This window comes from Phacochoerus africanus, chromosome 14 (genome assembly GCF_016906955.1).
Source record: "Phacochoerus africanus isolate WHEZ1 chromosome 14, ROS_Pafr_v1, whole genome shotgun sequence".
Classification (NCBI taxonomy): Eukaryota; Metazoa; Chordata; class Mammalia; order Artiodactyla; family Suidae; genus Phacochoerus; species Phacochoerus africanus.
Genome location: NC_062557.1, coordinates 52,340,982 through 52,354,990, shown reverse-complemented (window position 1 = coordinate 52,354,990; position 14,009 = coordinate 52,340,982). Strand labels below are relative to the sequence as shown.

General features: G+C 51.9%; 1 protein-coding gene across 2 annotated transcripts; it reads right to left on the bottom strand.

Annotated features, from left to right (window-relative positions):
• Positions 1-5,165: 5,165 nt before the first annotated feature.
• Positions 5,166-12,130, bottom strand: ATP1B2 (ATPase Na+/K+ transporting subunit beta 2). Of its 2 annotated transcripts, XM_047758229.1 has the most exons (7): positions 11,411-12,128; positions 9,506-9,634; positions 8,769-8,873; positions 8,460-8,665; positions 7,962-8,018; positions 7,071-7,169; positions 5,166-6,955 (listed from the first exon to the last, which is right to left on the bottom strand). In XM_047758229.1, the coding sequence occupies exons 1-7, from the start codon at positions 11,520-11,522 to the stop codon at positions 6,791-6,793; spliced, it is 873 nt and encodes a 290-aa protein (XP_047614185.1). In that variant the 5' UTR covers positions 11,523-12,128; the 3' UTR covers positions 5,166-6,790. The 2 variants fall into 2 exon arrangements, with proteins under 2 accessions (XP_047614185.1, XP_047614186.1); XM_047758230.1 differs by lacking the exons at positions 5,166-6,955; positions 7,071-7,169 and adding an exon at positions 7,380-7,867 and having other exon boundaries at positions 11,411-12,130.
• Positions 12,131-14,009: the final 1,879 nt, after the last annotated feature.

The window sequence follows — 14,009 nt, the reverse complement described above, 5'->3', positions numbered from 1 at the left end:
CAGATCTGTGACACCCAGCCAAAGTTGTCCAGTGAGGAAAATGTAAGGCCATAAATGCTTTCACTATGAAGAAAGGAAGGAACTTAGTACCAGGATTCTGAAAATTAAAGATATAAATTATTGAAAGAGAAAGCAACCTTGGTTGAGAGATAAAAGTAGGGCATAAAGGAGTTCCCGTCGTGGCTCAGTGGTTAATGAAAAAAAAACCCAAAAGCCTTACAAACTACAAGCCAAATTAATTTATAAAAATGCGAAGTCTCTAAGTAGTATCAGAATGTATGGAAAAATCAAGAGTATTACTATTATAACCAAGTAGAGTTTATTCCAAGAACATAAAGTTGTTTTTCCAGAGAATCTATCAACATCATTCAGTATGTTAACAAAGTAAGGAACAAAATATGATCATGTGAATAGATGCTGCAAAGAATTTGATTAAATTTCAACAGCTATTTATTTAAAAAAAAAAAAAAAGTAATTAAACTAGTAACTGGGAGCTGGAGCTCCCGTTGTGCCTCAAAGGAAATGAATCCCACCAGTAACCATGAGGTTGCAGGTTTGATCCCTGGCCTCGCTCAGTGGGTTAAGGATCTGGCATAGGTCACAGACTCGAATCTGGCGTTGCTGCGGCTGTGGCATAGGCTGGCATCTGTAGCTCTGATTTGACCCCTAGCCTGGGAACTTCCATATGGTGTGGGTGCGGCCCTCAAAAAAAAAAAGAAAAAGAAAAAAGACAAAGAAAGTAGTGGGGAGTTCCCATTGTGGCTCATCAGGTAAAGAACCTGACATAGTGTCTGTAAGGATGTGGGTTTGAGCCCTGGCCTTGCTCGGTGGGTTAAGGATCTGGCATAGCCTCAAGCTTTGGTGTAGGTCCCAGACGGCTCAGATCCGGTGTTACTGTGGCTGTGGTTTAGGCCAGCACCTGCAGCTCTGATCTGACCCTGGAGTTTCCATATGCCTCAGGTGTGGCCCTAAAAAGAAAAAAAATGGTAATAACGGTAAATAAAATAGTAATGGGATCCTGGTATTATCCTAATGTTTAAACACTAAAATAATTCAATTAAAGATAAAAACTATGGAGTTCCATTGTGGCTTAGCAGAAACAAATCCGACTAGTAACCATGAGTTTGTGAGTTCGATCCCTGGCCTCTCTCAGTGGGTTAAGGACCCAGCATTGCCGTGAACTGTGGTGTGGCCCAGCAGCTGTAGCTCGGATTCAAATCCCTATCCTTCAAAAAGACAACAACAACAACAAATCCCCATTCCTGGAATTCCCTTCGTGGCTCAGCGGTTAACGAACCCGACTAGCATTCATGAGGACTCGGGTTCGATTCCTGGCCTCGATCAGTGGGTTACAGATCCAGCATTACTATGAGCTGTGGTGTAGTTTGCAGATGCAGCTTGGATCTGGCGTGGCTGTGGCTGTGGTGCAGGACAGCCCCTACAGCTCCGTATTCGACCCCTAGCCTGGGAATTTCCATATGCCACAGGTGTGGCCCTAAAAAGACAAAAAAAAAAAAAAAGAATTTAATAAGATAGTTGAATGGTAGATAGGAAAAGTTTTTTTTTCTCTCCTTGCAAAAGCACTGAGAAAAAAAGAATGAAAAGTATTCCAAATTAATAACAAACAGCAATAAAATATTTAGCAAGAAGTTTCATAAGAATCACACAAAAAAGAATAAAAGAACGTCGGAGTTTCTGTTGTGGTGAAGCGGAAATGAATCCGACTTAAATCCATGAGGATGCGGGTTTGATCCCTGGCCTCGCTCAGTGGGTTAAGGATCTGGCGTTGCCATGAACTGTGGTGTAGGTCACAGACACGGCTGGGATCCCAAGTTGCTATGGCTGTAGCTGTGGTGTAGGGCAGCAGCTGTAGCTCCTATTTGACCCCTAGCCTGGGAACTTCCATATGCTGTGGGTGCAACTATAAAAAGCAAAAAAAAAAAAAAAAAAGTAAAAGAATGGCACAGAACCTATATGAAGAAAACTGTAGAACCTTACTTAAGGACATAAACCAAGCTCCAAACAAAAGGAAAGAGAACACATCCTTAGATGGGAAAATCTAATATCCTAAATAAGATGAATTCTCTCTTTTTTTTTTTTTTTTTTTTGCCATTTCTTGGGCCGCTCCCAGGCTAGGGGTCCAATCGGAGCTGTAGCCACCGGCCTACGCCAGAGCCACAGCAACGCGGATCCAAGCCGTGTCTGCAACCTACACCACAGCTCATGGCAACGCCGGATCCTTAACCCACTGAGCAAGGGCAGGGACTGAACCCGCAACCTCATGGTTCCTAGTCGGATTCGTTAACCACTGCGCCACGACGGGAACTCCGAATTCTCTTGATATAAAGTCACAATGCAATTCCAGTTAGAATCCCAAGTTTCGACGGTTTTTGTTCTTGTGAACTGGATATATTTATCATGTATTTATATAGAGAAGAATATGTGCCCAAGAATAGCCAATAGTTGTTTTTTGTTTTTTGGGTTTTTTTTAAAAGCATGGCTGAGAGGAATGGGAAATCTGCTTGCCTTGCTAGCAATCAGGAGACATTCTATAAAAGTTCTGCAATCAGGAGTTCCTGCTGTGGCCCAATGGGATTGGCAGCTCCTAGATGCAGGTTCTATTCCCCAGCCCAGCCGTAGGTCACAATTGCAGCTCAGATCTGATTCCTGGCCTGGGGAACGCCATATGCCATGGGGCAGCCAGGAAAAAAAAAAAAGTCTTGGACTCAGATCAATATGGCTTGGAATATAAAATCGTAGACAAGCCATGGTCAGCAAGTAGTGAATCCAGAAGTAGATCTCAGCATACAGGAAACTCACTATGCAGCCAAATTCAATTCAATGAAAGTAAATTATGGATTTTTTTTTTTTTCCTCTGCACCCGAGGCATGTGGGAGTTCCTGGGCCAGGGATCAGTCACAGCTGCAACTTATGCCACAGGCCTTAACCCACTGTGCTGGGCTGGGGTTCTCACCTGTGTCACTGCAGAGACACCACCAGGTCCTTAACCCACTGCACCACAGCAGGAACTCCAAATTATGGATTTTTAAAAAATGAAGATGACACAACTACAAATATAAAATAAAACCAGACACCTAATTTACACCCACACAGAAAGAAACAAAAATAGACCAAATGAATTAAGGTGAATGTAAAAATTAAAATGGAAGAAAACCTGCCAAAAAAATTTAGAAAATTAGAGTATACCAGAATTTCTGTTGTGACGCAGCAGAAATGAATCCAAATAGTATATATAAGGATGTAGGTTCAATTCCTGGCCTCACTCAGTGGGTTGGGGATCCAGCATTGCCATGAGCTGTGGTGTAGGTCACAGATGCAGCTTGGATCCTGCGTTGCTTGGTGTAGGTCACAGATGCAGCTTGGATCCTGCATTGCTGTGGCTGTGGTGTAGGCCAGCAGCTGTAGGTCCAATTCGACCCCTAGCCTGGGAACTTCCATATGCCGTGGGCAAGGCCCTAAAAAGAAAAAAAAAAAAAAAAAGAGTATACCTTGCTGACTGGAAACCCAAAAACTGCAAAAGAACAGCTAAGCATATTTGACTGTATAAAAAAGAAACCACTTTTTAACAGTAAAAGAAACCACAAACTCAAGAAACAAACAATCAATCAGGGGAAATTTTACAATGCACCGAACAGTTTATCTATAACTGTCAAGAAGCTTTAACAAATTAACAAGGAAAGAACAACCTAATAGAAAAAGTACGATGCAGCCATTTAAAAAAGTGAATTAGATGGAGTACCCTTCGTGGCTTAGTGGTTAACCGACCAGACTAGCATCCATGAGAATGCAGTTCGATCCCTGGCCTCACTCAGTGCGTTAAGGATCCAGCATTGCTGTGACTGTGGTGTAGGCCGGCAGATACAGCTTCAATTTGACCCCTAGCCTGGGAACCTCCATATGCTGTGGGTGCGGCCATAAGAAGACAAAAATTAATTAATTAACTAAAGTGAATTAGAGCTCTACCAGGCCAGGTGAAACTGAGTAAACAAAGTGAGATGCACAAAATTGTGTATGATATCCAATTTTGGTATAATAATGACCAAAACCCAGCCATCACTCTGTGTGTGTGTACCATGCATTCATGTTAAAATTGTGTATATACGTATGCATAAGTAATAAAGCTATTTTTCTCAAGGCAGATACTAAGGCCAACTCATTGCAAACAAAAACAGATAAGCTCCCAGAAAATAAAAATTAGCTATAAACCTATCCCCATAGCCACAATAAACATTGTTGTATAGACTCACCCATCTTTTTTTTTATGCTTGTGTGTGTACATTTTTTTAACACATAGAATTGGGATCCTATGGTTCAAACTGTTTTGAGATCTGTTTCTTCTAGTCAATTTTCCTCATCTGTCTCTAATTTGCTGATGCTATTCTCACTCCCATACTGATCCTTTAAGCCTCTAAGACACCTTCCCTGGAAGTTCCCATCGTGGCGCAGCGGAAACGACTCTGACTAGGAACCATGAGATTGCAGGTTCGTATCCCTGGCCTCGCTCAGTGGGTTAGGGATCTGGCATTGCCATGAGCTGTGGCGTAGGTCGCAGACGCGACTCAGATCTGGCCTGGCTGTGGTGTAAGTCAGCAGCTATAGCTCCAATCTGACCCCCTAGCTTGGGGACCTCCATAGACCACAGGTCCAGCCCTAAAAAGACAAAAAGAAAAAGAAACCTTCCCTTCAAAGCCCCCACAGAGAGCAGTTGCCCACAGTGAATTTTGTCCTGGGCAGCTTTCTCCCCTTCCTGGAAGTACCTTTAGGTCTACCTGGTTTGAGAGTTTCTCGTGTGCGCCTCCCTTCTCCTGTTAAACTGGCAAGTGCCTTGGGGGCAGGAACTCTGCTTCTTTCATAAGTGTGTCTTCACGGTGCCTAGAATGCACATAGTAGGCTCTTTATGAGTATTGCTGTACAGAGGGACATAGGCTTCTTGCCTCTCTCGTACGGAGCGATCTCAAGATAGTATAGGAGATGGAGTGATCAAAGAGGCAGATGCTTGGACACTGGATGGAAGAGGTCAAAGTTGGGGAGCAGCCCCCCAAGGGCTGCGTAACCCCCGGGTTCCCCAAATCCACCGTCTACTCCCTTCCCAGGGCTCTTCCAAAGGCTCGGAAAGGAACGACCCGCACGCAGGGCTTCGTGTATGATATATATTTATATATATAATCGCTCTCATTTTATTGTACTTTATCCTCTTTTTACAGTAGATCTGACACAGGCATTAAATAACTGCAGAGAGAGACCACTGGGGTGAGGGGAGTGCAGGAAAACACCGGGACCCCGAGGGATGAGACTCAACATCCAGCGAGAGAACAAGAGGCAAGGGTCCCACTGCAGGTGGGGTGTGGAAGCTGCAGCATCAAAAAAAGCAAAGGGAAGGTAGAGGGGAGCCAGTGGAGGCGCGGGGGAAGCACGAGTTAAAATGCCGCTGTGACTCAAGCGCACCAGAGGTCCCTCATTTAACATTCTAGGGCACTATGGGGTTGTTTCAGAAGGCAAAGGGGTCTGAAGGAGACGGGAGCCAAGAAATTCAGAGCCTTAGACTGAGGAGGTGTTTGCCATTTTCAGGCTGGCATGCGGAGGCAAGGGAAGGAGTTAGCGCTTCGTTGATAACTTGCTAAGAGAAGCCAGAGAGAGGACGGTGGGGGCAGGTCTGGGCCCAGGGGAAGGAGGTGGAATCGGCCCATAGCCGGCTGACGTTTCCAAGGTGGCCACTGGGGACCCAGCCAAAGTGGCTGCCCCTCCCCCAGGGCGCCTGGGAAGTGGAACTTGAAAGATATTCTGGGAAAGCCAATAGGGGGAAGGGAGCCATCAGCCAAAACAAAGTAGATATTCAGCCTAGGTCAACCCCGGCCCTCTGAGGAGTGCCTGGTTGGGTGAGAGGAGGGCCCAGGAAGAGAATTTTCAAGAACCAACATGGACGTCTTCAGACCCTCATTCCCAGAATGGGGTGAGAAGCTGGAGAGGAAAGAGGCAAAAGGCCACAGGGCCACCTTGTCCTCAATTACAAACGACCCCCTTTCAGTGCAGGGAAGGGGGATGCAGACCTGGGGAAAGACCCACCACAGGAGCCAACGGAGTCAGAAGCCACCAAGACAGCGACTGTGGTAGACAAGGCCGAGGGTGTGGGAGACAAGACGCTGATGGTGGCGGAGCTTGCGGGGAAGGGTGGAGCGCCACATCCCGTGACCATTTTGTAAGGTACAGAAATATCAAATCGCCGTCCTGCGCACCTGGAACTACTTGGTGGTGGGGGGGGGTGTAGATCAACTACATTTCAATGAACGTCAGCAACAAAAGAATGAGGGGCCGCGTTGGGGTCTAGATGCTAAGGGCTGAAATGAGCCCTGAGTGTTTGCAGGTGGGTGAATGAGCCTGGGGCTGGGCGGTGAGTGGGTGGGCATTCTCTATGGCTCTCAGGGGAAAGGCGGGCAAGACCCGTGGGGCAGCTCTGAGGACATCCCACGCACGGCCCCACCAGCACTCGAAGGCTCCTGACTCCTGTGACGGTCTTGGGGGCCCCATCTCCCCGTCTCCGACTGAGCTCGGGTGGGAGGAAGATGGAGACCAATGGGTGTGGCCAGGGACTCGCCAGGGACTGGAGGTCAGGCTGGGTTCGGAAGCAAAGGAAAAAAGAGCAGGCGGCTCAGACAAGCCATAGCTCTGTTATAAAAAATACCTTTCGGGTGGGTGAGGGAGGGGTTCAGGCAGGGTCAGGGATATTCCAGAAGCATCCATAGGAAAGAGGTGGGGGCGGAAGGAAAGAGCCTCAGGTTTTGTTGATGCGGAGTTTGAAGGCCACGCGCCCGGCAAACTTGTCGCGCTCGTCGTCCGTGGCGATGTTGGCGGCGTTGATGCGACACTCCACGTTCACCTCCACGTTGGGGGTCACATTCAGGAACTTCACGGCCACCAGGGGCTGCGTGTAGTTCACCTGGGCCAGAGGAGGAGAGCGAGGGTCCAGGCCTGCGGCCACTCGGCCTCCTCCCCGGGGCCCCGGGGCCCCGGAGCCCTGCAGGAGCCACCACCCGGCCTCCCGCGGGACTTACGTGGAACTTCTTGCCGTAGTAAGGGAAGTACATGAGGTCGATGTTGCCGTTCGCAGGGAACATGACGAAGCTGCCGAGATTCTCGGCATCTTCATCTCGCTGTGGGGGCGCAGGAGGATGGGGAGCGCCTATTAGGAATGGCAGGAGCCCGGACGCTCACCGCATTTCCCTCTGTTCTTCCTTCACCCCCAGTTATTGCGCCTCAAAGCCGTTTCCCTTGAGCCGGGAGGCGGGTGCCTTTGCGCGTGCGCAGGAGGGGGTGTCCTGTCTCGGCCACCAGACAGGGACGTCCCCAAGGATGCTAACGAGCCTGAAGCCTCCTACTGCCCTCCCACCTCAAATTCTTACCCCGTCCTCGGGAATCGGTTTCTGGAGCGGAGCCAAGAGAGAACAGACAAATGAGTAAAGGGCTCAGCAGGAAGCGAAGAGGGGGATGAGTAAAGAGGGGCAGGACGTCCCTAGAGAGGACAGAGGTGAGGGGAGCAGGGTGACAGGGATAACTTAGTGATAGCAGGTGGTGCTTACAGATCAGGAGCTATCAGACACCTAAAGAGAACGAGGTGGGGGGGACAGGAAAGATATGGGTTGGAGAGCAGAAGTCATGGTCAAGGAACAGAGAAGGTTAGGGGAAGAAGCTAGATGCCGGGACATCGTGGGTGGAGTTAGGAAGGGAGTGTCTAGCCACACCAAAGAGCAGGCTTCAGCATCCTAGAGAGAAGCAAGGGATGGGAGCTCCTTGGAGTTTGAGCCCTACTGGAGCCCACTCTTACCCCCTTGTCCCTAGAGTGACGGGGCCTCTGGGAGCAAAGAAGATAGGAAGAGATGAGTGAATGACAGGGGAACCATGAAGGACAAACAGGTGGGCAGATGGACAAGACCCAACAGACTCACCTTCCCCATACAGGTAACATTCATGCTCTGGTTTGCTCCTGCGTAGAAGTTGATGACCTGGAATGAGGAGGGAGAGTAGTGAGGATTAGAGAAAGAAGTTGGTAAAGACAGAAGTATCCTGGGAGTTCCCGTCGTGGTGCAGCGGAAACGAATCTGACTAGGAACCATGAGGTTGCAGGTTCAATCCCTGGCTTCGCTCAGTGGGTTAAGGCTCCAGCACTGCCGTGAGCTGTGGTGTAGGTCGTAGATGTGGTTCAGATCTGGCATTGCTGTGACTGTGGTGTTGGCTGGCAATATTTTAATAAATTAATTTTAAAAATAAAAGGCACAAGCATCCAGCCTTCCAGCAACAATCTCGGCCTCGAGTGGCCCCATTTCCCTTGTTCTCTTAGCCACTCAAACATCTAAAAAGCCCAAGAGCCCCAGTGAAAGAAAGCAACTGCCAGCACATGGTACAGCCCCAGGTCCCTCCTCCGTTCTCCCTGGGGACTCAAGTACCCGGTTCATCTTGATGAAGACACAGGGCTGTCCGGTACTGTAACCATAGTGGGTGGAATCCCCGATGCCGGAGCAGTTGCCCAGCTGGGTCCGGTTGAACTGACAGGCGCGTTTCGGGTAGTTGAGGACTCCGTTATCTGGCTGTTCATAGTAACGCCCAGGGCGGCAGACATCATTCTTTTGGGCTTGGATGGAGTCATTGTAAGCTAAGGAGGTGGGGGGAGAGTAACAGGCCTGAGGTTCTGCTCCCAGAGTCCCCAATCCCCCGCCCGGGGTCCTGCAGAGCCACGTCGCCAACCCCACACTCACGCTCTAAGAACTTGTTGAGCTTCTGAACATGCTGGTCCCAGCTTTCAGTGTCACTGACGTTGACGATGACATCAAGGTTCTCAGTCTTGGGACGAATCATCAGGCCTAGCCAACAAAGGCAAGGATGAGGGATGTATTTAAGTCAGGGGACCACACACAGAGGGAAGAAGATAGACATGGGGAGCACCAGGGCGCCAGATAGGGGTGAAGATCTCCGACCATCTTCATGGGAGGAAGATCCCCTGTGAACATCTGTCACCTCCCCGGATCACGTAGCTCTCAGCTATGGGAAATAGGAAGGCAGACTTCAAGAGGAACTTCCGGAGTTGCCCTCGTGGCTCAGTGGTTAACGAATCTGACTAGGAACCATGAGGTTGCGGGTTCGATCCCTGGCCTCGCTCAGTGGGATAAGGATCTGGCGTTGCCGTGAGCTATGGTGTAGGCCGCAGATGCGGCTTGGATCTGGCATTGCTGTGGCTCTGGTGAAGGCTGGCGGCTACAACTCCGATTAGACCCCCTAGCCTGGGAACCTCCATATGCCGCGGGAGCAGCCCTAGAAAATTAAAAAAAAAAAAAAAAAAAAAGAGGAACTTCCCAGCACATAGCGACTGGATCATCAGAACCAAACCTCTGAGAAGAACTGTGAGTTCTTAGCGTTCTTGGCCTGTATGTTCCTCCTGGAGGCTTGGGGGCACAAGAGCAGTTAGAGTGGCTGGTGGGGGAGCCTCATCACTCACCTGGGGTGGCCAGCCGGTCCTGGTACTTAGGGGTGTGGTCAGAGACAGTCTGCAGCATCACCCACATGGTGAGCGTGAACATGGCGGTGAGGAAGCCATAGAAGACGAGGTAGAAGAGGAGGATGAAGGCTACGGAGGAGGAAACAGGGGCAGTGAGCCTCCCTGGAGGACCTCACCTACCCTCCCGCACCCCTCTCCCACTCAGAGGTTCTGCACAGGGACAGACCACAGAGCCTCAGGAATATCTTAGGACCTTGCCCTGGGAGCAAAAGGAGACGAGCTGGAAAAAGGCAGTTATGTCTGGCTTCCAGCCAGGACTCCCCTTCCCTCCTGGGTCTGAGTGAGCCCAACTTTGTGAAGGCCACAAGAGACCTAAACTTTCATGGCTGGCCCAACCCCTGGAATAGATAGGCCGAAGTCATTTTGCCTCAAATTAGCATTCCCAGCCTCTCAACCTTCATGGCCCTGAAAAGGCCCAACATCTCCCCCCACTGCACTGCTACGCATGCTTGAAGCTGTCCAGCACAATGACTTTTCAAGCTGGCACTGGCCCTGAGTCGGAACCAAGCGCTCATCCCATCCCTCAGGGCGCGGACCCTCCCACTCAAATAGCAAAATCTTTTCTTTCTCGGAGGCCAGCAAAAGCCAAACCTTGAATGAGGCTCCTGCCAAGCTACAAAGTCTCTCAGAAACAGCAGTCCAGAACCTTCAATAGCCACCCCACCCCCAACACACACAGCACCCCGGCACACGCAGGAGTAAAAGACGATCTCCCACAGCCTTCCAGGTGAAGAGCTGGTCCTTGGTGGATCTGACACGTCCCTCTGTCACTCCTCGGCCTAGTAGCCTGCTGATTCCACCACCCCAGACCCCCCCAGTCCTTCCATCTCAGAAGACACTTCACCCACCATGCTGCCTCCGAGTCTCCCAAGCACTCATGGACCCCTCCAATCCCAGGGGCTGGACTTCAAGTTTCCTGGGGCAAGGACTGCATCACACCCACCTCCTCCTAGGTGCGTGGGCTAATGGGGACAGGGTTCAATCAGTGCGGATGAACTGTAAATTGTGTCACAGAATGCCCCCTGTGCTCCGACTTCCCAGCTAGAAAATCCCTTTTGGAAGAATTCACCCCTCACTGGCACCTGTGCCCAACACCAGCCCCTCAGCCAGACAACTCCTTCCACACCTCTGGAGGCCCGCCACGGTGCGGATGGAGAAGATGGCAAGCCACCCCAAGCCCATGGATATACTGGGCCGGATGATGTACACATCTCACCACTAGTGACCGCTCCCTCTGCCTGTGACATCTGAGCTGAACAACCAGCCTGGAAAACCTTACAAGTGTCACCCCTGCCCGACAGCCCCCCGACCCACAAAGCAGCCACAGAAAGCTCCAAACCCCCCAGCAGTAGGATACAGACAACTTCCGCTGTGAAGAACCCCCTCCAACACCCCCCCACCTCTCCAAGACCCGCCCCCTCATGAATGTTCCCAGGGTCCAAGGGGTGGGCACAAGCTAAAAATAGACAGGCCTGGCTCGCTGGCGAGAGCCAGAGGGAGGGAAGGGGCGCTCTTCTGGGGAAGGGGAGCGACCGTGTGCAGCTGACCGGCCCCGACAGGGAGCGAGAGCGCCGCAGCGCGGATACGCGCGCAGAGCCCGCGACCCCCTGCGAGAGGGGGCTCCGCGGGGGGCGGGAAGGCAGCAATGACCTACTTTCTCCGCCTCCGCAGCGGCCAGCCGGGGAGATTAGACCAGCGATTCGGCCCCCTCCCAGCCCAGAGCCCGGCAGGGGGGGCCGGACGCAGGGGACCGGGGAGGGGAGCTGGGGCTGCGCTGGCGGGACCTCGTGCCCCCGGGGCGTCGCCCTGCGGGCCCCCCGCCCCTCACGCGGCGGGTCCCCGTACCCCAGCTGGTCCCGGTGCGGCCCATGAACTGATGCGTCCTCGGGTTCCACACGAACTCCTTCCACTCCTCAACCACCTGCCCGCAGCTCTTCTTCTCTTTCTGGATGACCATCTTGACGGCGGGGGGCGAATCCCGCGCAGGGCGGGGACTGCGGAGAAGCCGGGGTGCGGCGCGTTGAAGCCCCCCCACACGCACCAGAACGCGCGGGGAGCAAAGACAGCAGAGACGAGGGAGACCCCCCTCAGATATGCAGCTGCTGCAAATTCCGGGGTGCAGGGCCACGCGCCGCGGGGTGCTGGAAGCGCAGCGTAGGATGTGCAGATCCTAGGGCCCCTGACTGCGATGAAAAGCGGGGTTGTCCGAGCAGGGAAGGATAAAAAGGGGAAGGGGTGCGAACGCAGCTTTAACCCTCAAACCTCCCAGAAGCAAAATGAAAAGGGATGCAAAAATAGACGGCTGCAAAACCCGAGCGAAGCGCAGGAAAGATCGGGGTGCGAGGAAGGAGGGAGAGGTGGGGGAGGGGGCCGCCCCGAAATCCGAGATGCAAAGAAGCTGTAGAGAGGGGTCGGGTGACCGCTCAAGGCTCTTCTGCCGAGCGGAGACCGCCACACCAGCGGTGGCTTGGCGGGGGGTATTGGGGTGGGGACACGCAGTTGTGGGGACAGGCGGGGACAGGGGTCCCCCGGGCGGAGGCTCCGCTCTTCAGCAGTGCGGGGCCGGCAGTGGCCGCGCGCAGTCTTTATACTCGGTGGCTCCGGGGGTGCCCGCCCCCTTCCCACCCCCAGGAGCCCCGCCTCCTCGCGCTGGCCTGGGCGACCTCATGCATATGCAAATTCGGGGGGGGAGGATTGGGCCCGCCTCCTGACGCCTCTTCAGGACCTAGAGATCTCTCCCCTACCCCCACCCCAGGTACTGGACGAGATCTGGGTGAGTGGAGAGGCTGGAGGGCGTGTCCTGGCGGCGCAAAGGGAAAGATAACCCTAGAGAGACACAGAGACCCGAAAGCAGATACGTACTGAGACGGGGACCACAGTCTGGGAGTTAGAAAGAGACTTACGATTCAGGAGACAGGGCAGAATGTACGACGAATAGAGAGAGTCAGAGACCAAGAAAAACAGACCCAAGAGACCTTCGGGGTGCTGCTCCAGCCAGGATGGAAGCGAGAACAGGCCACAAAGAGACAGAGGCCACCACAGGAGGGAAATTCCCCTAACACCTCCTTCAGTCCCACAGCCCCTTCTCCCACCACCCTATATATACCACAGCCACAGCAACGCGGGATCCAAGCCGCGTCTGCAACCTAGACCACAGCTCACAGCAATGCCGGATCCTTAACCCATTGAGAGGCCAGGGTTCAAACCTGCGTCCTCATGGATGCTAGTCAGATGCGTTTCCGCTGAGCCACAACGGGAACTCCCCTGGGTCAACAGGAATTTCTCCAGCACCTGCTAAAGACCTTGTGCAACCCACAGCTGGGGAGGAAAAGTCACAGTTCTGAGAGGGCTCCAGAGACCCACAGTCTAGAAATGGGGTACTAGGGCCCCCAAAGACCTCCTGTTAGGAATCATTGTCTATGTCTTTTCATCTGCAAATCTTGTCACTTTTCCTTGGAGAGGGTTTTCTTCTTTCAACTCTCACCCTAAATCTTTGGCTCTATTCCTCAGCAATTACCAACCCTATCACCCCTCCCTTTCAAACTCTTTCCCTCCAGGCTTCATGGACTTGGGATCTGCTTGCGCAAACAAGGCCCATCCTCTGAATGGCTTTGTGCTTGGTTTAGTGCTCTGTAGCCACCATCTTGAATTTAATAATTTTATCTTGGAACTTGTGCTTTGTAAGGGAAGTCCCATGGGACAATGGAGCATGTGTGTGAGCAGAGGAGATGCGCCTAACATGCCATTTGTGACGTTCCATGAGCACGGAGCTCTGGTGGACCCACCATGCCTGGGAATCTGGTGAGACTCTGAATACAAGGAAAGCGTGTTATATCTACACTGGAATAGTAGGGGTGCTGACAGCTGACAGCCCACACTTTCCCTTTGAACAGATTTTTTTTTTTTCTTTTTAGGGCGGTACCTGTGGCCTATTATGGAAATTATCAGGCTAGGGGTTGAATTGGAGCTGCAGCCGCCAGCCTACTACCACAGGCAGAGCAACGCTGGATCCTTAGCCCACTGAGTGAGGCCAGGGATTGAATCCCCATCCTCATGGATACAAGTTGGGTTCGTTTCCGCCTAGCCACAGTGGGAACTCCTGAAACAGCTTGCTTTAAACATCTGATCTGAGAGGTAGGCAGGAGCCAAATCATACAGGGCCTTGTAGGGCAAAGGGGAGTTGTCGAGGTTTTAATCCAGCTATCACAGAAGCAATTCAAGGTTTTTAAGCAGGGGAGTGTCAGGATTGAGTGTAATGAAAATCACCGTGGCTGCTGTGAGAGCAGACCCCGGGAATCAAGGAGACCAGGGAGGAGGACTTGACAACGTCAAGGAGATACAGATGGCTTGCCCCGGGGTAGCATCTTTACGGGTGGAGACAAGAGGATGCGTCCAGGATCTGCTTAGGAAGTAGAGTGATGAGCAATGGAGAGGAATCGAGGCT

Excerpts from the sequence above, each read along its gene's own strand:
- ATP1B2 (XM_047758229.1), bottom strand. The coding sequence starts at position 11,522 with ATGGTCATCCAGAAAGAGAAGAAGAGCTGCGGGCAGGTGGTTGAGGAG. Across the intron at positions 8,019-8,459 it reads TCTTCATCAAGATGAACCGG|GTCATCAACTTCTACGCAGG; the intron begins GTACTTGAGTCC and ends TCCTCATTCCAG. Across the intron at positions 6,956-7,070 it reads ACTACGGCAAGAAGTTCCAC|GTGAACTACACGCAGCCCCT; the intron begins GTAAGTCCCGCG and ends CCTCTGGCCCAG.